The following is a 24,598-nucleotide window of genomic DNA, read 5'->3' as shown; positions in this document are numbered from 1 at the left end:
GCAAATGTTGTTGGGATTAATCCAGAACGGAACCTCTGGGTTCTGCCATGTTTGTCCAGTAACAGACTGCCATTCAGATTCAGATCAGGGGAGGTGGTGTGAACAATGATGTCACCAGATGGAGCACTCAGATGCTCCATCTGAGGACTCCATCTGGTCCCAAGGTGCTCCAGATGGAGTGGCTCCCTCAAAAGATGCCCCGTCTCTCTTTCTTTGAAATGAAACAGCAGTGAATGATCTGATCGGTTTTATTGTTATTTAAACTGATCTCTGTACAGAAAGATTCATTACATACATCCACATTTACAAGAGCAGAAGAGAAAAGCGGTTCTAATCTAAAACGTATCTCAGCTGAGAAATGGGAATGCAATAAAAGAGGAGATGAACAGTTATGGAACGATGGACTTCCTGCTGTAAAGACCAAAACGCTGCAATGGAAGGAAGAGTACAACAATTAATATATGAAAGGTTTAGCCCCTAAGAGTTCACCAGAGTGAGCCCTCTGATTTCCCCACATCTTAACATGAATCAAATAAAGAATAAGACACAATATAAACGTCATCACACCACAAAGCTTTGACTCGAATCACTGCTTTAAATACAGTCAGCGCGACAGAGACTCAGATCATCGTCTAGTACCTGTGATTCAAACTCTCTTTCGTCATGTGCAACAAAACTAAGATGCTCATGTCGGGAATGTTCTCCATGTTCTGGGGTTTGGACCCAGGCTCATATTTCTAACAAGGTCCCAGCCCATCCACATTCAGTCTGAGCTGCTGCTTCCAGTCTGTGCAGAAAGTAACGGGACACCTCAGCAGCCCTGATGGTCCGAACTGAACCTTCCTGTCCGCACAGACCCGGCTTCCCCACCTCTGTGTTCCTGCAGGAAACCGTGAAAAACAGCCAATCAAAGAAATAATTTCCTGTCCTAACTCAGTCACTGGGTCATCATCAAATGCAGACATCCAATCCACCGCCTCGTTTTCAGTCCAGTTTCTCCTCAGCTCGCCATCATCCCTCCTCATCCAGCAGCGATTTCTGTTCAGGCTTCCTCTCAGCAGGATCCCTCAAAGGTAAAAAGTAAATAAGTCAAAGCGATTTAAAAGCTGATCTCACAGTAGAGTCCATAATCTTCCTCCCTTTGCTTCTTAAACACAAGAGAATAGAAACTTTGATTTCTGATGGTCTAAATCAGTCCCAGTGGCACAGCTGTGAGGCCACGCGGTAAAAATGCTGCGACACGTTCGTATTTTAAATCCTGTCGGTGTCTGCGTCTACATCGTAGTCAAAGGAGCTTGCAAAGAAAAGCGTCTGGACTTCTTTAAGTTGCTTGAAGACGTTTCACCTCTCATCCGAGAAGCTTCTTCAGTTCTAAGGTCAAATGGTGGAGAGTCCCAGATATAAACCTAGTGGGAGTTTCCCCCCACAGAGGGACAAAAGGACCCCCTGATGATCCTCTAATCGCCTGAGCCAAGGTGGGAAACTGGGTGTGGGTCCCAATCAGCCAGAGTTTCGGGTGAGTTCATTGTGAAACCTGGCCCCACCTTATCATGCGAATTCCTGAGGTCAGATGGCCCAGGATGTGAGTGGGCGTTAAGGCGTCTGGGAAGGATCTCAAAACTGGATTATAGATGGCAGAGAGTTGGTGTCGTAAACCCCGCCTCTGTTCAAAGATGGTCGCTCACAGTGGACATAGATGCTTCTTTCACTCCTCTTTCAAACCATCTGTCCTCTCTGTCCAAAATGTGAACATTGGCATCCTCAAAGAGTGACCTTTGACCTTTAGATGCAGATGGACTGCTGAGTCTTGTCCTGTGGAGGTGGCTCTTCTATGTTGTGCCATGCGCTTTGCAAGCTCCTTTGACTACGATGACATCCTCACACTGAGATTTGGAAAACGTTATGACTAAACTGTGTTAATAAAGTCATAAAAGCCACTGAAGCAGGACTCTTCAGAGAGCATCGTCGGGGTTTTCCTGGACCGGCGTTCGGGTTTTGCGTCTGCGGGGTCGCAGCGTGGTGAAGCAGGAAGAGGCAGTGAGGGCGATGCGGCTCAAGCCGACGTTTAGGCAGTGGACCTCAGAGGTGACTGGCACCTCAGCGAAGAGGGCGCGGTCCCGGGAGAGCGTCGCCGGGCCGCTGTCGCTGGTCTCGATGTCTTTGACGATGTTGAGGATCTCCTGACGCTCTGCCTGCCGAGTCATCCCTCTGATGTTCAAAATGGCTGACACGTGCTTCTTCCTGGAGGAGAGAGAAGGAGGAGTGAAGAAGAGGCGTGTTTCTGTGTTTGATGTGGTCCATGTTTAGAAAGTACATGTTCCTGAAGCTGCAGGATTATCTTAAGACTTAGAGAAATTGTATAAAATCACCATTTTTGTCTTTCATTTTCTAGGAAGGTTTCCATGTGGGCTTTTTAAAAGTGAGTCCAGCATCCAGCCAGAGTCCTTAGTATTTATAACAATTAACAGTTTCAATTTTATGAGCACCAAGGATCTGTAAGCTGTCAGTAAGAATCAGAAGAACAGGAAGAAAAAGAACAGAGTAGGTATAACAAGACCAAGAAGCAGAAGAAGATTTCCAGCATTTGGCCAAGGCGATGTTACCTGATGTCTGGAAACTCTCGGACCAGAACGCCGACCTCCATCTGGATGGAGGGGAGGTCCTCCAGCTGGATGATCTCAGAGATGTGACACAGAGCGCTGTCCAGCCAACCGGAGGACGACTCCTAACAGACGGACGGAGGTGTAAAAAACGTTTGTGAAGAGTCAAAGAAGAGGAAGACCCCGTTAGGTTGCGTTGTTAGGTTTGGGTTCATTTGACTTTTTCTGCTTTTAGCTGACGACGTAACTGAAACGTCGATCTATTCCTCAAAAACTAAAACTAAAATCCACTAAAAGCTCAGATCGGAGCCCCTCCAGATTCTGCACAGTTTTTTAGCCGGTGACCTCTGACCTCCAGAACTCACCAGGTCTTTGAAGAGGACTTTGATCTGGTTGCCTTCATCTCTAAGCCGACCAGCCATCCTCTTCCTCATCTTCATGGAGGTGCAGATGATTCTGCCTCTCATGACTGAGCGGAGGTACTCCGTCACCACTCGACGGTGGATCTCCGACACCAGCAGCTGGGAGAGAGGTGGAGAACATGAGCAGCAGCTCCAGCATCAGCCGTCCACTTACTTGTTTTGGATGTGTGTACCTGATACGGAGGACTGTCCATCTTGCTGTATTTCTTGAACGCCTCTTTGATGAGAGCCTCGATCTGCTCATACGGCTCTGTGTTGGTCAGCCACTTCCTCTTCACCAGGCGCTCGAAAAACGGCTGAACGAAGACACAAAGTGGGGAGAAGTGCAGATGAGAGGAGCCCTGCAGCGTTTCCAGGTCAGCTAAGTTTCATAGCAGATGTTTTCTCTCTTGCTGCATAAGTTAGCATTAATACCAAATGCATTTACACAGGGACGCATCTTTGTACAGCACTAAACTATTAATAACCTAAAAAAAAGAAACTTGCAATTTGTTGCAAGAATAATCCAAAATATGTGAAGTTTAAAAACCAAACTGAACTAAAAAGCTTCATCAAAACTGCCTCAGTGCAAAACAGAGACGGCAGACGGTAAACTCAGCGTGCTTCTGTCCCATAGGGGGCGCTCTCAAGATTTTTTCCATTCGTGACCCTTAGGAACTTCACAGCACTATGAACCACTTTATGGCATCCGCAATTTTGGTTTGGGGCATGAAGTGAGCAGCAGCCTCCTGATAGCGTTCCCTCAACCACCACAACCAGCTGCTTCTGCTCCACACGTGGAAGTAGAGCAGGGCGATATGAGCAAAATATTTATCACGATATACATTTCAAAATATATGTAACTGACGATATAATTGACACTAGACAAAATACTTTACAACTCCACAAATTTATTAGTGCAACAAAAAAAACATCAATGTATTTTCACTGAAACAAGCAGCTGTTTTTTATGTGCATTAAAGTTATATAAACATTTAACAGTGCAAATGCAAATTCCTCGCTGACAGTTTAACCAAAAGGCATTTCCAGTGGAAACTGGCCGACATGTCCTCAGCATAACCATGTAGAATATCCACAAAACTTAAAAACAGGTCATACACACACAGTACGGTAATATTATGTTGAAGCACACAGCACGTATCACTCCGCGAGGCTCCTGCCTACGATGCCGTAACGCTCCGACAATCCATCAAGCGGTGCGGCTTCGTAGCTTAGCAAAGTCGTACTAAAACATTTGACAGATTTTCGAGCGCCGTGCACATAAAATCGTTTCGAGGTCAGTAAACACAACCAGAGTTCAAACATAAGGCACACGGGATTATAAGGGGCTCTGTCGACTTTCAGAAAAATCAAAGGATTGATTTTAAGTGTGCCGTATTTTCCAAACAACACGGTAATAACGACGGCCCGCTAGCATGCGCTACCAAAAATAGTGCCTTGTTGTGTATCTGACGGACGAAAGCTAAACCAGTTCCACACCAGTGAAGCTGCAGCATTTTTACAAACCAGTTCAGGTTCATGTTTCATTCAACGATCTGCTTTCACTCTTCTCGTTCTCCGTCGCCGCCATGATTTTTCTGCCATGTGCGTATGAAAACAAAGGCACTGCGCATTTTACCCATATTCTATCACGGTATTTCCTTTTCTTATCGTTGCCCAACAATATACCGGTATCACTGTGAACGGTATGATATGGCCCAGCCCTACGTGGAAGCTTCTGCTGGGGTTTAACTCCTAACATCTAACCATCCTGGCTCGATGGCGCTCGTTTCCAGTCAGCAGAACGCTAACGCTTTATAGGCAAACTATGACACAAGTGTTTTATTACAGCTCTGACTCTTAATTGAAGCTTTTAAAAACTCAAATACAATGTGAGGTTTTTGTCTGGACGAAGGTGCAAATTATTATTTATGTGGCTGCATTTGGTCTATTCATCAAGGACCATCTCAGAGTGGCCGGGTTTCTGCGTTCTGTGTGTGTGTGTGTGTGTGTGTGTGTGTGTGCATGCGTGTGTGTGTGTGTGTGTGTGCATGCGTGTGTGTGTGCATGCGTATGCGTGTGTGTGTGTGTGTGTGTGTGTGTGTGTGTGCATGCGTGTGTGTGTGTGTGTGCATGCGTGTGTGTGTGTGTGTGTGTGCATGCGTGTGTGTGTGTGTGTGTGTGTGCATGCGTGTGTGTGTGTGTGTGTGTGCATGCGTGTGTGTGTGTGTGTGTGTGTGCGTGCGTGTGTGTGTGTGCATGCGTGTGTGTGCGTGTGTGTGCGCATGCGTGTGTGTGTGTGCGCATGCGTGTGTGTGTGTGTGTGCATGCGTGTGTGTGTGTGTGTGTGTGCGTGTGTGCATGCGTGTGTGTGTGCGTGCGTGTGTGTGCGTGTGTGCATGCGTGTGTGTGCGCATGCGTGTGTGCGTGTGTGTGTGTGTGCGCGCATGCGTGTGTGTGTGTGCATGTGTGTGTGTCTGTGTGCATGCGTGTGTGTCTGTGTGCATGCGTGTGTGTGTGTGTGTGTGTGTGCGCGTGCGTGTGTGTGTGTGTGTGTCTGTGTGCATGCGTGTGTGCGTGTGTGTGTGTGTGTGTGCGTGCGTGCGTGTGTGTGTGTCTGTGTGCATGCGTGTGTGTGTGTGTGTGTGTGTGTGTGTGTGCGTGCGTGTTACCCTGATGTGCAGGTAGAGCCGGTCAGACAGCACTTTCACTCCCTGCTGGATGATGTGATCCAGAGACTTGTTGGCTCGACGTAGAGAGTCCTCGCTAACTGACGGATCACACTGAGCGCAGCGCTGCACGAAACCTCTGCACGCACACGCAAAGACATATAAATTAATTCAGTTTAATTCAATTCAAATGTATTCATTTTGCACCAAATCACAACAACACTCATCTCAGGGTGAGTACACAAAACTCCAACGATCAGACGGCCCCCTATGAACAAGTGCTCTGGCAACAGTGGGAAGGAAAAACTCCCTTTTAAAAGGAAGAAACCTCCGGCAGAGCCAGGCTCAGGGAGGCGGGGGGGTCACTGGAACATAAAACCTGCACATAGCGAATCAGCAGGCCTTTCATTGTTTGGCTTTGTAGTGTGCGACCCAGCCGGTCGGTCCAGTCATCATCTGCTTGTGTTTGTATTTCACCCTCATTAACTCGCTCTCTCACTTGCAGATTGGCTGCTAAAGTTTCGCCACACAAATAAAAGCCCAGCGATGGTGGAGCATGGTGGGGCAAACCCCAACAAGCTCACCGTCTTTATCTTTCACAGCTTTGTTTTGTAAGTGTAGGTCGAGTCCGGCGTCACCAGCAGTCCTGTTTGTACTATTTTCCTTTGTGAGCAACTCTATTTTCATTATTAAAAGCTGGTTGAACTGCCTCAGCATTGGGACACTGTGTTAGGTTCCTTTGAGCTAGAAATTTAGGCTCCAAATGTTGGTTTAGCGTCCTTGAAAGGGAGATAAAGGCTGAGGTCACCTGGAGTCAAATGTGAAAACCCTCTGAGGTTAATCTGTGTCTGGGTGGAACCGACAGCTTCGTTCATTTCCACGGGACATTGCAATAATTGCTGGAACAGAGCCATCATTATTGTTATGGGTCAAAGGATCAGCTGTTAAAAAGCTCTGTGGATCCACGAACCCATCTGGGAACAATAAAGGAACTGAAGGCGCCGATTCTGAAGAGCCGACAGAGGGTTAGATCTGTAAAATATCCTTATTTCAAGTTTGGTGTAACAAAAAAGGCAAACTGATCATTCTCAACAATGATAACATCCAGCACGTGCTTCGCATTTCATTTCTGTATCATTCTAACTGAGCGCTTGGTCCAGCATTACTTTACAACATTTCAGAGGGAACTATTGCACCTTTAACTGCACTGTGTTTATCAGGTTATTTTAACTTTAGTGTATCTGGATGCAAGAACACAGATAAAGGACAGAAACGTGTCCTCTTACATTTTAAAACAGCTTAAAGGTACTTTCAGTAGTAACTGTAACTGTCACCACCAGGGGGCAGTGTTTCATCAGTGCGTGTGGTGCTGTTATTTAAACTATTTTGCTTTAACCTTTTAATTAGAAATGTGCTCTTAATGACTTGGCTCATTAAATAAAGCTTACACTGATCCACTTTGCCCTCTGGTGGTACAAACTGATATTACATGAATGTGCCGCCATAATTCAAATTCAGCTGCTAAAAATGAATGCGTAATCCTAACCCTCATCCTAAACGTAACCATAATCATAACTGTAGCCTTGACACAAAAACCACAGTTTGAAAGAAAATACCTTCAAACTTGTGGGGACGGGCACTTTGTCCCCATAAGTGACTATTGGTCCCCACAAAGATATGTAAACATGTACATACACATGCATGCGCGCGCACACACACACAGTGATGATGTTATAGTTAATATAACTATAACATAAAACTGTGTTTAAACTATATTTAAACACAGGAATGAAAACAAGTTGAAAAACCCTTTTGAGAACTGCAGCACTCGACAGAGTCGTGACAGTTTGTCTCACAGTTCGTTCGCATATTGAAGAGCTTGTGTTTGTACCTGAATGGAGGGCAGCAGTTGACCAGGGCGATGGTTCTTGACACGTATCCATCCTGGTGGTCTCCGAACATCCCGGCCTGCATCCCTTCATGGAACATCTCAACTTTCCGCTGGAAGCTAAAACAAATACACCAGAATCATGATCTGGTCTTTCAAAGCTAAAAAAGCTAAACAACAGCATCTTACAGCTCAAGGACGTTTACATTAGATCACATTCATCAGTCAGATCACACAGATATTCAAAGAGTCCTTTCCTGCTGTATTAAAAGAACCATGGCACTGCTGTAGCTGATGTCTTAATAATCAGCAAAAACAATTGAAACAAGCATGAGAAACATTTGTAAATTATTAACTACATACGGATTACAATGGTACTGAATCATATTGAACTCGTGTTTGATTTTACTGCCAACCCTAAAATTAAAAAAATGTACATTAGAATTTGATTAGAAAATTAATCTTAGAGCGTTTTGTTTTATTGTAAACGGTCTCTGAGTGTTTGTGACACATAGAGATGGGCAGTAATGCGTTACGCGTTACTGTAATCTGATTACTTTTTTCAAGTAACGAGTAAAGTAAGGGATTACTATTGCAAAAACGGTAATTAGATTATCGTTACTTTCCCGTAGGAACGCTGCGTTACTGCGTTACTAAAACCGTCATTTTTTTTTGCGAGAATGTCTCACGACAGTGACGTAAGCGAGTGCAACGTTCGTGACAACAGCTGTGTGCAGATCAACAGTGGATCACATATCGAGTGCGGAGAGAGTATGAGCGTGCAGCGTTTAAAGCGTGGAAGTTCTGACCTTACTTTGAGTTTGATTCCATAAAAAGTGACAAAAACATTAGTGTCCGCTGTGCGTGGGAAGAAAACTTCTTTTTACAGCGAAAAACCCCTAAACTTCCAAGGAAGCACCGAGTAGCTACGACGTAATGGGAAACTCACAGAGAAACTCGCGGATTCTTCCACTGACCGCGGCACACCTGCACCAGGGCAAACCTCCGCCTACCCCACTCCTGCTTTACAGGTGAAAATAGAGCAACAGGACCGCTGAGTCTCTGACTTTATTTATTTTCTGCTGTGTTTTACTTGCATCTATTTGAAAGACTGAGTGTAAACACAAAAAATATTTTATTTTATGTGCTGGAATCTGCAGAAAATAGGTTTAAATGTTAAACTAATTTATTCCAGTCAGAGAATGTTGCAGATAATTAAATTTTTGCTTGATGCATAAAGTTAAAAGATTAAAACTAATAAAACAAGTTTTAAAAAGAGACTTTTCCATTTGATTACATTTTGTATGATGGATTATGTAGAAAAAGTAGAATTGGGCTGAAAGATCTATCACTTTATCACCTCTTCAGGTTGTAAATCGTGTTTTTAAAAAGTAACTAAGTAACTAAGTAATTAATTACTTTTGAAAATAAGTAATCAGTAAAGTAACGGGATTACTTTTTTGGGGAAGTAATCAGTAATTAGTTACTGATTACTTTTTTCAAGTAACTTGACCAACACTGGTGACACACATCTGCTTTGCTAACTTCTATTTCATCAGGTTGTTCATGTGGTTTTATTATTGTTTGTTTTTCAATGTCAGCTATTATTTCTGTTATTTATTTGATTTTTATGAAGCTAATGACTAGCTTAAAAAAAACATTTATTTTGAAAAGAACGTACCTGTACAGGAAGTCAGCGAGGCCGTTGATGCTGCACTGCGCCACTCTGGAGCCTAGACTTCTGTTGATGGAGGCCGAACGCTCCAGATCGGCCTGCAACCTCTAAAACACAGATAAACATACAGACGGTACGGTTGTCACACACCTCAAACCTTTAAAAACAACTTTATTTGTCAGAAACAGCTTTCGTCGTTTACTCAACAAACATACTCGGGTGAATGGCAGACAGAAATGATTTGATTTGGTGACTGATGTGCACCTTTAAGCTACACCTGCTTCGGCCACTAGAGGGCAGCAGCTGCTTTCAGTGCAAATTTGAATGAAAGAGTGTGTGTGTGTGTGTGTGTGTGTGTGTGTGTGTGTGTGTGTGTGTGTGTGTGTGTGTGTGTGTGTGACAGAGAGAGAGATGAGGAAATGTTTGATGTTGACTTTGGCTGCAGTTGAAGGACAAACCCAGAAAACAATCAGCGTACGAAATGCAGCGGAATAGACCTTTATGTAACACTTCACTCTGATTATATCCTGTATTTAAACAGACAGGAAACGCTTTTCACGGCGGTGCACAGACTCATTCATGGAGTGTGTGCAGTAGCCATAGTGACGAAGGTGCGTGCGGGGGCAGCAGGTTGGGGGTTACCTCTATGACCGTCTTGGCCAGAGTGATCTGGTACTCCTCGATCTGCAGCGTCTCCATCCATCTCTTCTCCTCGTCGTCCAGGACCTGACTCAGCTCTGTGGTCACTTTAGCCTGCGCAGGGAAGAACCGGGCAACAAATCACTGACAAAGCACTGACATCATGCTACTTTTTTAGAAGTGTGTACAAAACAGAGGTCCCTGCTCGGTCAGCCTGGTTATACGGGCCACTGTTAGTAAGGTAGGTGAGAATACGTGTCTCTCTCTCACCCGGACCGAGTTAAGACAGTCGAGCTCCAGCCTGTCCACGGTCTCTGACGGCAGCAGAGGACTGAGCTCAGAGTGGTTGAATGGACTTGTTATGCATACAGTCCCCAGAACATCCCTGAAACAAACACACACACACACAGACACACACACGTACACATGAGCAACCTAAGCAGCAAGCCTGAGTCCACACAGACTCATGTGTATCTAAACCTGATGCTCCATCACATCTGCAGCTTTTATGTCACTGTCTTTGGGTTTATTTCTCCTTGCAGGTCATTAATGATACTTTCAACACTGAATTTCAAGCAAACTTGAGGGACAAAACCAATCGAGGGTCACTCTGGTTTCAGGTTCGTCTGTTTGTCCTGTGTAAACGGTTCAAACCTGAAACATGTGCGTACCTGTTGTACATGTTGTGCAGCCAGTCCAGCAGGGAGTAGATGTCTGTGATCTGCAGCTGGTTGTCAGTGATGGTCTTCAGTCGCCGTGCAACCGCCTGGTGGTAGCTCTGTACGTACACCTGAGAGGTCAAAAGGTCAGACGTTAGAGTGCTTGGACTGTTACAGGCTGCAAACATCGATTCCATTAGGTCAGGATTTGTGTATTTGTGTCCAGGTGTTGACTCACCTGGAAGGGCTGGTACTCTTCAGGATAGATGGACACCGCGTTCCTCTTGGCAGCCCCCAGGTCTTCCACCACCCGGGTTCGGAGCCGGTCCAGGTACTTGTTCAGTTCTCCGGCTGTGAACTCGGTGGTCTGAGGCAGAGAGTCGTCAGCCGCCTCCTCCACCGCCTCCTTCCACCTCTGCTTCAGGCGGCGAGGCCTCGGGCCTCCTGGGGCAGCTCCCTCGCTGACTTCCCAGTCTTTGTCAACTTGCTCCTCCTGCTGCAGCACCTGTTAGAGCGAGAGCACTTTGACGTAACTCGAATATTCTCGTGTTCTTCATCAGTTGCCATGGCGACAGAAGAGTTCCCTCACCTGGACCACCAGACCCAGGTTGGGCCCGGCTGTCGGAGACTTCAGGGACTCCCTGACCACGGCCCACAGCTCCTTCTGCAGCTCCTCGTACAGCAGCTCCACATCCTTCGCCTTCCTCCGCCCGCCATCTTTGACGCTCGGGCTCGTCGCGTCCTCGGGCTGCATCGCGGCAGCTCGCTCGTTGCACTCCTGCTCCAGCTCCAGGATGTGGGTGTCAGCCAGGAGCAGGTCCCGCTTCTTCACCAGCTGCAGGATCTCCAGGACTGGAGGAGACAAAGGAACGTTAAGACGTCATCCATCCAAATGTCTTTGGGAGGATGTTTGGCATTTCTCCGTGAAGAAAACAGCATCCTCTACCTAATCACATGAGCCAAGGGGTGAAACCTTGGCTCATGTGATTAGGTAGAGGATCATCAGGGGGTCCTTTGTCCAGACGCTTTTCTTTCCAAGCTCCTTAGACTACGATGACCTGGATGACTGAGAACCTTCACAGACAGCTGTAACCCTTGTAGTGTCCTCGGACCAAAAATGGTCCCTAGGTGAATGTCAAACAAGCATACGGGAATCCTGAGGACATTAAACCGTCACCACAACAATGATTCAGTTCTGATGCATAGAAGAAGACGAGCCCCTCCGACGGTCATATTGGGGTAAGACCAAACTTTCACTCATCAAACTGGACCCTAACTCTGCGCAACAAAGAACAAATGCTCCAAACATTAATACACTTTATACGATTGACTGACGTGAAAGGGAAATTAGGTGAGGAGAGCAGAAGGCTTCGAGGTTCAGGCTGCGAACATGTTTGTTTCTCACTCTTTTATTGGCTGTAAAAATGTCTGCAGGAGTTTGCAAAATGCTCTGAGGTCAGCGTCTGCTGATGTCACTGAGGGAGGCTTCCCCTTCGACAGAGCTGCATCATGCTTATCCGCTCTGACAGGCGGAAAACGAGCGTGGAACGGCTGCTTGTCTGCGTCCATGCTTGATTGTCACTGATATAGTGTTTGTTCCAATATTCATAAATATTGCACATTTATTCTGTGATATAGACACAGTGCATTACAGTGGTCCTTAGTGAGCTCGCTGGCCTGTGAGAGCTGCCAGACAACGACTCGAAGCCTTCAGGATGACTTCAACCAAGACGTGAAGCTGCTGCTGCTGCTGGTCTGCGTTCACTGCTCGGCCCTGTCTCGCGGTTAATAATCATTTCTCAGCATAAACTCTTAAGACACAATTAGGTCAGAAACTAAAGTGTTTATCTCTGCTCTGATTGGTCACAGCCGGAAGGTGGAGCAAAAAATGTCCATCACAGAGGATACTGCATTACTGCATGTGTGATTACAGGGGAAATATGACTCAGTTATTCATCACACACACACAGCAGGACAGGAAACTCGGTCTTCTCCTGCATCAGTTGTTTCATCACAGGAGACGGCTTCTCCAGGGCCACTCTTTCAAAATAAAAGCCTTCTGTGTTTGTTTGTGTGTGGAGAAAGCGAGGAGGATGTGAGGCCCTTCAGATGTGCAGAGGAAGCGAGGATGACACACACACACACACACACACACACACACACACACACACACACACACACACACACACACACACACAGTGAAAGCCCAGAGGAAGATCATCTCTATAAGCAGAACAATGTGAGTGGAACATCCCCACTTTGAACTTTTGTCTTTCGTTGTTTTTGGGTCGACGGTGGAATAAAGTTTGTAAAAACTGCAGCAGCGATGAGGTCAAAGGTCACAGGGAGGAGGGGGGGTTGCTTGTCAAATGTGTGTCTTTAACTTCAGGGAGACTGAAACATGAACTCTCTGAATACTTTTTGCACATTTAAGTTATAGATGAGGAAATAGTGGATTTCCTGCCTGACACACATACTGTGATCTGTGCACTGAGGAAACCACAGCACAGTATCCTTTACTGTAAACGTGCTCAGCTGCTGCGCGAAGGACCTTTTGTTTCTAGATGTCACAGATCTAGTTTAGACTTTTTAAAACACCCCACTCCCCGAGAGGAAAAGTCACAGCAGTGAACAATAGAGCAGAAATGGATCCACGTGCCTGCATTTCCCCATAAAATGTCCCGTCTGCACTGAAACGTACAGTATGAGAATAAAAACGTCCTCATGATACAGAAACATCCCCAAAAAATGTCCCAACAACCAACTACAGTCCAAAACTTAGTGGGTCCTCATGTGAATGGATAATTAAGAATACACACACACACACACCGTGCCCCCTCCTCTCAAACACAGCTCTCATTGTTCACTTTCAGACTTTAGAGGAAATCTTTCCCAGCTGGATGCACGAAGCCCCACCCCCCTCCACCCTCTTCCTCGCACCACCACGACCACCTCCATCACCGCTCGTGGTCCTAACCCGTTTAATCCACGTCACAGTGCACTTCACATCAGATGCTGGGGATGAATGGATCCCAGAGTCAAAGCTTCTTTACCACGTTTGGTTCAGACACGACTTCGACCAATCAAACATCTTCATTTCTCCCCACCTGTGTGATGTAATAAGGTGAGACAGGCAGAAAATGGAAAACTGAGTTTTTTGTTGTTTTTTTAAAGAAAGGCACAACTACTGGACACAACCATTCAATACCTGACAAAATGATGCTGCCATTGGTTAAAGTTATCGAACGCTGTCCTCCTATTGGTCCTCCCACTACTCTTGATACCAGCCTTACTGCCCACGGTCATTCGGGCCCTGAACGCCCCACAGCTGCTGGGGCTCCAGCCGTGAGCCCTGAATGTTAATTGTGTGAACGCTGTTGCCGATGTGTCCACATTAGTGATGCTGAACGCCAGACGCGGCACATATTTTAAGATGAAACATCTGCGTCTTTAGTTTCACTTTACACAGATGTGAAAACACGTCCAGCTCGCGGCTGCAGTTTGGCTGCTGGACGATGAAACCCGGTGAACCCCGCGGAGGCGAAACCGAAGCTGCTTTTATATGCGCCTGTGTCGTTTGGTATTTAATTAAGTGTACTCCTGTGCTTTTCATGTGTAGTGCTGCACGTCTGTCTGCATGAACAGTAGCAGTACTGTGTCTGTATATGTGGAGCGTAATCTGAGCTGCGTTTTCACATTTTTCTCCTGAGCTCAGTCGCAGATCTGCTCCGGCTTCATGCCCACGGTCACTGAAGACACGACTCAGCAGCTTCACAGTCAAACCGAAGAGAGTCGCGTTTCTCTCAGACGCAGAGCTGAGCATTCAGATCAGACCGCCTACTTCCTGCAGACGCAGGCCAAACCTTTCATGACAGCTCAGGAAACAACTGTTGTTTATTCAGACAAACTTTATTTGAATTCAAAAAGGTTGCTGCTAATAAATAAAACTCAGCAACAGTGTGAAGTCACTGTTGCTCAGTTCACTCTCTGTCTGAAATAAGCAGGTTTAGCTTCTCCCTCTTGGACATGACTGTCTTCTGATTTGCTGCCCCTCACACACACTGAACAGCAGGTGGGTGGGGCCTTTGCATCTGAGATGGCCATGCTAGAAACATCCTCCCTCTGTGAGCTCACAGAGATCCAAGAGTTGAAGGAATCGAGGGAAACTAAGTGCTTAGCAGCCTGTGCTTTGGGCTCACATACACTCACCTCAGTACCTTTATTCATGTTTGATATGAATATCCACCAGTGGAGATACATCCCAGGAAACAAGGAAAAGCTGAAGAGATCCAATTTGGACAAGTAAAGAAACAAAAATGGAAAAAGGAGAGAAGAAAATGGACTTTTGATCTATCGTCAGCCTCCGTGCAGATTTCCTGTGAAGTCTCTCAAGGTTTCCTGTTAAAAGTGTGTTTGCTGGCAGAGCAGTGAAGCCGCTGGTGTCAGATAAGCCGCCCACTGTGGCCACTGACAGGAAGTCCTCCAGCAGCTGATAGCTGGTCAGCAGGATGGTGCAGCCGCTGAAAAACCTCTAACTGTCCTGCACCAACCATGAACACATCATTCATGGTTGGCCACGACGCGTCTCGTGTCCTAATTTTAGATTTACTGCTTTACTTTCACGTTAGTCTTTTATTTTCTCGACTCATCAGTGATAAAAAGAGCCCAGCAGCGACTGCACTTCCTGAGGCGACTGCCACGCGTCCGACCGCAGAGCCCTGCAGAGGATTGTGCCGACCGCTGAGCGCGTCATTGGCTACACCTTGCGCTGCATTTGGAAAGCCACTAGCATCGTGGCTGCTTCACTGCTCCACTCTGTGGACTATTGTATTGATTTAGTCTCATTCCCATTCTTTTCTAAGCACATCTTACTCCTGTGTAGTTGTACTTTGATCCAGGAGGATTTCGTCCTACTCTACTCGGGTGTACATCGTTGGGATGACAATAAAACTCGGCTTAAATTTTACCCTAAAATATACATAATCTGACAGCAGCAAAGAGAACGGCAGTCAATGACGTCCCTGCGACGCTGCCAAATATCAAAGAAAAAGTCAAACTAATGAAACAAAACGTCCACCAATCAGAACCTCCGTATTAAAAAAAAAACATGCTGAGTTTTACTCTCGTGTTCAAACGTGAAAGCTCGCCTCGTGAGCGTGAGCGGAGACACGGGAGCTTTTTAGTGTTTGTGGATCCAAACAGCTTCACACGTCCTTGCTTCACCTCTGAATGACACCTGAGCATCGAGTGTTTGGGGCTTTTAAGACCCATTAAAGTGGACTTCCTGTTTCATATTTCACCTTCTTCCTGAGGCCTGCAGCAACACGCCGACAATCGGCCGGCGGAGCCGCCGTGCAGCGGTAACATGAGCGTGCATTAATGAAGCACACACAGCAGTTTGTCAGGGGTAAATTCCATGAAGCGGGTCTTTCATCACTCTCCGTCACTTCCAAGAAGTCCTTCAAACTAAAAGGCTGTAATGAAGGCGCGTCACTCCCCTTTGTGAGGCCTCGAGGCTTTTACTGACCCCTCCTCCTTCTGCCAACTACTCGAACCCTTTGTGACCTTCGCTCCAATCACCGTTACTACGGTGACCGGACTGTTGGCGAAGAAACAAAGTGTGGTAAAATATATGTACAGTAAAGCGGACTGTAGCACCGTGTCGCTCTGTGTTCACTGAAGTCTGAAGCGATTCAAACTCGTTCAGCTTGAACTTTAAACTCCAGAGTTTCAGCTTCAGAAGGCGAACACGCTTCGACTTTCTCGAAGAACCAAACACAGACGGTCCTCGTCCACATGACCAGAAACATGCTGTAACCGTCCTGGAATGACAGAGAGGTCAGCCGACCTGCGCAGAGAAGAAGAAAACAAAAACCACAGCGCCCGTGACCTCGGTGTTTCTGTCAGGTTGACGTGACTGCAGCACAGCAGGCCGAACGTTTTATTTTACTGGGACAAAAGTTTCATGCTGGGACCTAAAAATGCTCAACTTGATCATTTCTTAATTTATATGAAACGTGTCGATCTGTGAGCCTTTGTTCTTATCTAACGAAGGCAGCGAGCGTTATATAATCACAGAGGGCCGGCGATCAGTGGCGTGCTGTTGCTCGGCGCCCTGTTCTGATGCATACCTGCTGTGCAGAGCAGCTGATGCACATCTGCCAGCTTTGCATGCTTAGATAAAAAGCCAGCACGCATGAAGACAACAAACCAAGAGGACCAGCGCCGAGACCCCAGCACGGCTCAGACTGCACCTGAACTCAGCACAGGAAATCATTAGGCAGCAGGTCAGCAGCGCTCTACTGTGTGCTTCCACTGGATCACACCTCAGAGAAATGCGGCACTTTCTGCTGCGCTGCATTCAAATGCTTTGGACGCGACAGCCAAGCACAGGCTGTGTGAAACTGTTTGCTCTTCCTCAGAAAGCAAACTCGTTTTGCTACTTTTGTGTTTTGCCGTGACGTTTTCAAATCAGTGCAACTGCACTTTTCTGATCAGGAGCAGAGCCTTCAGGTTTAAGAAAGCTCCCACAGATCCAGGCTGAGACTCTCGAGCTGCTCTGTGGCTCCTTTTTACTTGTGCAGGTGTTCAGTTTGCGTTTGTGCTCGTCCTGATTTGTTCGACTGTTGCTATGCAGGTGTTTTATTGCTCGATGTTGATCGGCAGGTGTTTGCTGTCTGTTCAGACAGAAGCAAAGGTAAAGTCCTTCTTTCTCTCAGGCCAGCCTGACCCGGTGCAGCTCTGTCTGCGTTCTGTTTCACTGCCAAACAGGATTATAGGAGTCAGGACCATTTGTACTTTCAGAGACACATACGCTCAGCGGCAACCTGATCCGCTGATACGGTGGTTTAGCAGCATCTGAAAACAAGCCCGCACCTGAGCATCCAGAGCTCTCTGCTCACCTCAATCTGAGAAGCGACTGCAGGTTCTGCTTCTGTAGATGACCCAGTAAATTCATCCTCAGGTAGCAAACAAACAGCACGAGCTGCCGATCAGCAGCTAAAGTCAAACACAGACATGTCTTCCTCCTCTTGCAGCAGATGGCCCCGCCCCTCCCTAAGCCTGGTTCTGCTGGAGGTTTCTTCCTGTCCCAAATCCCAGTGTCACAGGGTCAGCTTCCTGTTTCTTCAGAAAACTGTGTCTGGTGAAATATGTGTAACATAACTTTTGAAGCATAAGCAAATAAAACAATAAAAACTCCCTAACACTTCCTGTTAAAAGGGAGTTTTTCCTTCCCACTGTCGCCAAAGTGCTGCTCATAGGGGGTCATGTGATTGTTGGGTTTCTCTGTATGTATTATTGTAGGGTCTAAATCACAATATAAAGCACTGTAGTTGTGATTTGGTGCTGTACAAATAAAACTGGACTGAAATTTCAGCCTCGAAATCCCAGAATTCCAGAGTCCAACACGTTTCATATCACTGCGACTCCTTCTGCCAAAAACATTCACTGATTTCTAAACTTCACGAACGAGAAAATAACTGACAGAATAACTGCTGATGAAAACAAACACAGTGCAGCAGAGAAGCCGTTTGACCATACAAACAAGGGTGTGGAGGAACTGAGAACACACACACACACACACACACACACACACACACACACACACACACACACACACACACACACACTCTTGAATCATTCATTACCAAATGGCAGCGTAAACAGGGTGTGATAAACAATAGACGCCCTTACAAAGTTCCCATGACCGGCCCAGTACTTATGACATTACACACACACATTCCAGTGTTACAGCATCTCAGCGTCACCCAGTTGGCCATGATATCACCTTCCTCACCGACCCTCTCCATCCATTGATTTTCAGCGTCCGTGTTTAAAATAGCCACAGGCTGCCGACATGCGCCGATCAGATCGGGCTGTGAACGGGACGATAACGCTGCTACTGAAAACGTCTGGAGACAGAATATCTGTGTCTTGTGTGCAGCTTGGAGTAAGTTGAAGGATTGACTGTGGCTGATGGTCTCACTGGAATCTGAAACCCCAGAAACAGCTGAGAACAAAAACAGTTGTTCTTGGATGGGTGGACATGCCAACGCATCTGTAGTTTCCTTCCACCGGTACAATGTCCTGTCATAGTGGTGACACTGGAAAGTGTTTAGTCTAACAATAGAAGCTTTTAGCTGTGGAATCGACAGGAAGTGACATCTGAACCATGTCAAACCGTGTGACAAAAGTAATCTGATTATCTTGGGTCGATCTCATGTTGTCAGGACTTAAGCGTGGTATTTCTGATACCGTAAACTTAAACCTAATATAAGTTTTTATATTTGTAAAAAACTAGTTCGTGTCTCTGCCGTGCTGAGCCAGGACTTCTTACCCGACAGTGGCTCTCTGGGTTTAACCTCCTCCACCGGCACCGACTGGTCCTCGGGACCCTGGGACGACTGGTCAGTCATGGACTCCTTCTTCGTCTTCCCCAGGCCCACCATCCTCATGAAGGACACGCGGCGGCTGGTCGAGTCGCCCTCGCTCTCCGAACAGTTCAGCTCACCGTTGGCTAACGATTCCTTACGGGAGGGGTCACGATATTTTCCTGCAAACCTTTTGTGAAGACAAAAAGAGAAAGGTCAGAGACTGTCACGGACCAAACTCCGCCACAGTTCCCACAGAGGTCTCTACCCGCTGACACTTTTACTTTACTAATCTCATAATTTTTGTTTGTATCTTGAACTTGGAACTTAAGAACTCGCCAAAACAAAAAGCTTATCGTTCCACCTCGTCCACATCAAGGCCTCTAATCCTCCTTCCCCTTGAGCCACGTTACACTGACAGATTTTTAATTCCTCTAACAGATCCCTGTAATCTCCTATCTAAACATTCACAAATGCCCTTCCAAGTTCTTATCTTCTATATTGAATGTCAGTGTGAATCCTTCATTTCGTCCTTACAAACTCAGCCCATTCATAATCTTTCATCGCCATTACTCTAATCCCACGTTTACCTGAGCAGACTTCCTTCAGAACTCCTCCTTCCTCTCTTCTTCTTCTGAGAAGGTGAAGGTGAGGGCGACCCTTGCAGCGACCCTTGTGGGGAGAGCGTGGCACTCTTTCCCGACATCCTCAGGTTCTTCCCCAGCTTCCCGAGGCTCTTCAGCGGGGACATGAACTTGAAGGAACCCTTCACCGAACCTCCTCCGCTTCCTTTTTTCCCCTCGTTGGCCTCGTTCTCATCCTCCTCATCCTCAAATGGGTTGCGGTCCCTCGGCACATCGCCGTCCAGCAGGGAGCTGCCGGGTGACCAGTGGTTGCCATGGCCCCCGTTACCATGGATACTGTCGTCATCATTGTCAAAGGGGTTATGATGGCGGGGTGTGATGTTGAGGCTCATCCTGCGGATGAATAGGGCGTTGTCTAGAGTCGGACCGCCTTTTAGGCGCACTGGGAGGTTTTTGAAGATGGGCATGATGGAGCTGGGGGAGGGGGGAGAGGGAGGGAGAGACCTGGTAAAAGAAGGAAGGGGGGAGGCGTCAAAGCTTCATGATGGTATTAAAACGCTATTGTGCAAAACCAGATTCAGCTACAAACATCGTCACAATTTTCATCATGTACAGGTCAGAAGTTAGAGGCCCAAACAGGAACCAGTTTGGCTCCAGAGCCCCTGCTGGTGGGCGAAGACCAGAGTCTGCTGTTTGTGTCTCACGTTCCTCGTCAGAAAAACCATCGCACAAATCCCGTTCTCACAGTTACTGACGTATAAGCTGCTAGAAACGGATCATTGCTGCTGATGCTCTGTAATTAAGAAAAACATCGTAACGCGCTTTGATTGATATCAGCGCAACAAGAAAAACACGTTTCCGCCCCGTCACTGCGTCGATTTTTTAATCACGATTAAACCTGTTTATTCATCAACTTGTTAGTTTTACTGGAAAATTACATTTGAGGTTCATCTTTTATTATTTATTATATTAGTTCTTTATCTTTACAATATGATAAGGATGCTCACTATACTAATAAAATACTAATCAAGTTTGAGGCTGAAAATGAAAAAGTTCAGAAGATTTTATTTCGTTTCATCAGGATGAATAATCGCCCACGGGACACACCTGAAGGACACACCTGAAGGACACACCTGAAGGACACACCTGCTTTTTTGTAACTTTTTTAGTGTTTGAGCTCTGATAAGACTCCACCCTGACGTAGGCTGTCGGTTACACTCTGACAGCTGCTCTGATAACGCAGAGGTCACACTCATGGTCGGTGACCATGGCAACACATCCGCCTCCTACCCGAAGATGTCCGAGCTGTCAGTTTGACCTTGATGTGGAAGATTGGTTCGTGTGCATCATAAATATAATCACATGATAAAACAGCAATAATAACACAGTTAGTTTTAATGTGGACTCTGATGGTGGCCACACCCACACGGCTGAGGCGCAGGTTCCTTCTTTTTGGCTCAAACTCATCGCAGACTTTGAAAACCTGCATGAAACCGCGGGGAAGCCTCCGACAGACAACAGGAATAACCCCGTAAACAAGCAGGCAGCGTCGGATATATCAGGACTTTGCCTCTGGGGATAACAGCTGATATTTTGGGGCTTTCGATGCAGCCAGCGGACATCCATGCCGAGACTTCCTCTTCCATGTGCCGGTATTTGTTTACAAATGCAGGAACATTTAGAAAAGGCTGAATATTTCATTTCCACCCGATGAGAAAAACTGTCAGGTCTTTACGCTGAGACGCGTTTCCAGAGCCGCCCAGTGTCGTGCTGATTTTCAGATTGCGGCTGTCAGAGAACAGAAGATAAATTGTTCTTCAAAGATAGCAGCTTTAATGACTTACAGGAGGACGAAGGTGCTCTGACGCACATCAGGACACACCTGACTATCACGGATGCTGCAGGTTCCTTTGAACCTCTTCAGGAACGTTTTCAGAACGCTCTAACAGAAATCGAGCTCTCCGATTGGCCGGCAGGGGTCTTCTGAAATAATGTCAGCAGTCTGAGGCGCCGGTAAGCCCGGCAGCAGAATGACAGCGAGCAGATCCTGTCGTAAAGCAGCTGGTGTCACATGTTCCCAAAACCATAAAGCCTGAAGACAAAGACTCATAAACTCTGCAAACATTAACAGGCAGCCGCTCGGTAATGATTCATGGGAAACCCTGTAATGATTAAATGTGCCCTCGACCAGCGTGGCACTCATTAATGTCCACTCTGTAAACTCCACCTGCGATTTTAACACGTCTGTGCTGAAAACTGAAGCAGACTTCCTTCAGACTGAAACATGGACACACACAGGACCTGAACTGGATTTGATCCCAGATTATGGATGCAGTCTACGGGAAGCTGCATCCATAGACTGCATACAACAGTCCTAACATTCACACCACTTGATTTCTCCGTGTTTGACCACCCCCCAACCCCCGATCCGACGCTGGTCCCCCTGCCAACCCGCTCCTGGCGGTCTGGAGGCTGTACCCGGGCCCCGCCTCGTGGGCCCAGGAGTCCTCGCCTCTGCCTGTCACACTATCGTTGTCCTTTCCGCTCCTATTGTTTGTGTCCAGAAGCTTCCGCGATGCCCTGCGACCCTCTTGAAGAAAACAGGCTGTGTGTGAGCGCCACTGGGCTCCGCATGGGTTTCCTGAGCCTGCCGCCAGGGCTGCTGGGTATTTATGGAACCAACACCACTGAATCACTTCCCACTTCAGCCTGCTGGCTTTCTTCACTGTTTTCCTCACATGTGTGTGTGTGTGTGTGTGTGTGTGTGTGTGTGTGAGAGGGAGTCTATTTCTGGCAGCAGCAGCGTGTCCTGAGCTGGTGAGACTGGAAACCAACAACATGAACAACATCCGCTCCCAGTGCGCCCTCACAGTCCTGTTTCCATCACTTGGGAGGACACTGACTTTACTACACAGACAGACGTGCGTTCAGCGACAGAATCCACACAAAGATGCCGAGTGCACATCCTAATTCAGCTCTTTAACGTCTGTCTGTGGCCCAACTCAAACACAGAAATCAGCGATGGAAGGGAGAATCGAGCAGCGCGACTGGTTTTACTGGCTGGGCCCACATGAGATTGAAGCTTTGGAGCTCTGTTTGCGGTCTCTGAGTTAAGGCCGCTGCTCACCTCCGTCATGCTGCTTCACCTGGTCTCACAGATGAAGCACGGCGTCTGACGCTTGTTTTTGTCTGTGCTGTTTTATTTTAGATCCTAAAAGTCTGTTAGGAGCAAAAACACCAGCCAATCAGACTACAGCTGAGTACAGATTAGATGTTCCACCTGTCATCCAAACGTCCATCCATCACATCCTCAGAGACACCTCGCTGCTCCACAGTGTCGTCACACACACGTGTGGACGAGTTCAACGCGGCGTTTAAGCATCACGTGGAGGCGAAGGAGTCGCGACCTTTTCAGTGTCACAAAACAGACAGGAAGCCAGGAAGAGGAGCAGATAACCAATCAGAGGGAGGCACAGACTTCAGCCCTGACCTTCAGCGGCTGATTAATGACTGTGTAGATAATCAGCTGATTAACGTCTGCTGGAGGAAACAGAACGTCCAAAAACAGGAATCATTTCATAAGAAGGGCCGGCAGCTGATCGCCTGCTTCCTGCCCACATTCATCATCGATTCATGTTTTTGAGCTCAAACTCTCGATGCCTGACTGGATGTCTGCGGCCCAAACACGAGAACGGACGAACAAATCTGTTCCCACTGCAGACGCAGAACAGTAACACGAGCTTTCTTACAGGGGGCGGCAGTTATTCGCCAAGTGACCAAATTCATGGGCTGCATCCTCCTGAGGCCGTCACAGCGACGAGACGACGGCTGCTTCAAATGCGTCCTTCATTTCCCCGAATTTGAAGGATGGGTCGGTGTGTCCTTCGTGGCCCGACCTATCCCAGAATTCATAGCGCGGCCCAGCCAAGTCCAGTTTCCAACGTTGGCGGCAGTTTTAAAATTACTCTTATTTAAAATTACTCTTATTTGTCTTTCTGGGTCACAAAATAAACTCTTAACACATTTGAAGGCGAGACAGTAGCTGTGTAAACATCAAATATCTGCAGATTTATCAGGACATCACATGTTTGCAAAAGTGCTTCGACGTTTTCGAAGACATCTGTTACCCACCCGCTCGATAGCTGACCGGGGTGAGAACACCGGACTCCCGGCTTCATCGTTTTCAAACCCACCGCCGTCTGTCACTACTCAGGTTAAACGTGATGTATACGTCACTCAGATAACTTAAAATGTTATTGTTTGGCTTTTTTCAGTGTTTGATTTGTTCCTGAGTGAATCTGTTTGGCTGAGATTAAAGTTATTTTTCACACAGCTGAATAAACGTCAAACAGAAAACCGATTGAACAGAAGTGAGAGACGGTCGAGAGTTTACTCCAGCGTCCTGTTATATTCAGATAGCAAGGAGCAGACGGCCGAGTTCATTCAACTCCACCCAGACAGCGGCTAGAACGTCCAATTTCACAACCTCCAGTCTTCTCGGCCTTGGGAGGATGAATTTGGACACAGCTATTGATTGGATGCAGATGCCATCTTGACCCCTTCAATCGCAGCCCGTTTTGCTGCCATCCTGATGCACTGAAGACGCTTTGAAGACAGGAACTGACTGCAACCGCAGAGCTGGTCTCAGTCCTCAAAGCAACCATTTCAAAGGCAACAAGCTGACAGTTTCACTGAGCACGATCACAACTGCTGCTCTCAGTACTGTGACTGTAAAGCAGCCCAAACACGAGAAGCTACAGCTGACATCAGCAGGACGTTCACACCACAGACGATCGTTTGGGTCCAGATGGAGTCACAGCGGTCTCTGTTAGCTAACGCGAGCAGCTACAGTCGTGCAGTCTGCTCGGGGACGCTGCTCATTCATGTGTTTCATTTGTTTCTGTTCTGCAAAGGGACAAAAGGTGAACACACACACACAGTAATCCATGTTGTGTTTACACACAGTGAGCCTGTGAGCAGGCGGAGGTGGAATTTTACTGGGAATCTGCTGCTCAGTGACTGGAATGATAAGTGGCCAGTTTGATGCGGAAGCTTCTCGCCGTGTTTCTGGACGTCAGGCTGACGGCGTTCCCACAGAGCTGCAGCCGGTC

The 24,598-nt window shown here is 47.0% G+C and overlaps 1 protein-coding gene across 3 annotated transcripts in view; it reads right to left on the bottom strand.

The window, feature by feature from the left end:
- Positions 1–240: 240 nt before the first annotated feature.
- exoc3l2b (exocyst complex component 3-like 2b) overlaps positions 241–24,598 on the bottom strand; it is a 39,080-nt gene continuing 14,722 nt past the window's right edge. For all 3 annotated transcript variants that reach the window (XM_086262555.1, XM_086262554.1, XM_086262553.1), the window contains 14 exons: positions 19,494–19,991; positions 18,870–19,093; positions 11,121–11,383; positions 10,770–11,036; positions 10,544–10,662; positions 10,143–10,257; positions 9,876–9,986; positions 9,240–9,340; positions 7,562–7,678; positions 5,674–5,809; positions 3,196–3,318; positions 2,966–3,121; positions 2,604–2,725; positions 241–2,241 (listed from right to left, as the gene is read on the bottom strand). In XM_086262555.1, coding sequence (XP_086118681.1) covers positions 1,953–2,241; positions 2,604–2,725; positions 2,966–3,121; positions 3,196–3,318; positions 5,674–5,809; positions 7,562–7,678; positions 9,240–9,340; positions 9,876–9,986; positions 10,143–10,257; positions 10,544–10,662; positions 10,770–11,036; positions 11,121–11,383; positions 18,870–19,093; positions 19,494–19,954 — 2,604 coding nt within the window. In that variant the 5' untranslated portion in view covers positions 19,955–19,991 and the 3' untranslated portion in view covers positions 241–1,952. The remainder of the gene's footprint in view (positions 2,242–2,603; positions 2,726–2,965; positions 3,122–3,195; positions 3,319–5,673; positions 5,810–7,561; positions 7,679–9,239; positions 9,341–9,875; positions 9,987–10,142; positions 10,258–10,543; positions 10,663–10,769; positions 11,037–11,120; positions 11,384–18,869; positions 19,094–19,493; positions 19,992–24,598) is intronic.

The sequence above is a fragment of the Aulonocara sp. 'chitande type north' Nkhata Bay genome, linkage group LG14, assembly GCF_057382095.1.
Source record: "Aulonocara sp. 'chitande type north' Nkhata Bay isolate Kocher_YH1m ecotype deep benthic linkage group LG14, A_spYH_male_GT1.1, whole genome shotgun sequence".
Taxonomy (NCBI): domain Eukaryota; kingdom Metazoa; phylum Chordata; class Actinopteri; order Cichliformes; family Cichlidae; genus Aulonocara; species Aulonocara sp. 'chitande type north' Nkhata Bay.
Note: the sequence above shows the minus strand (reverse complement) of the source record. Positions and strands in the feature narration are given on the sequence as shown.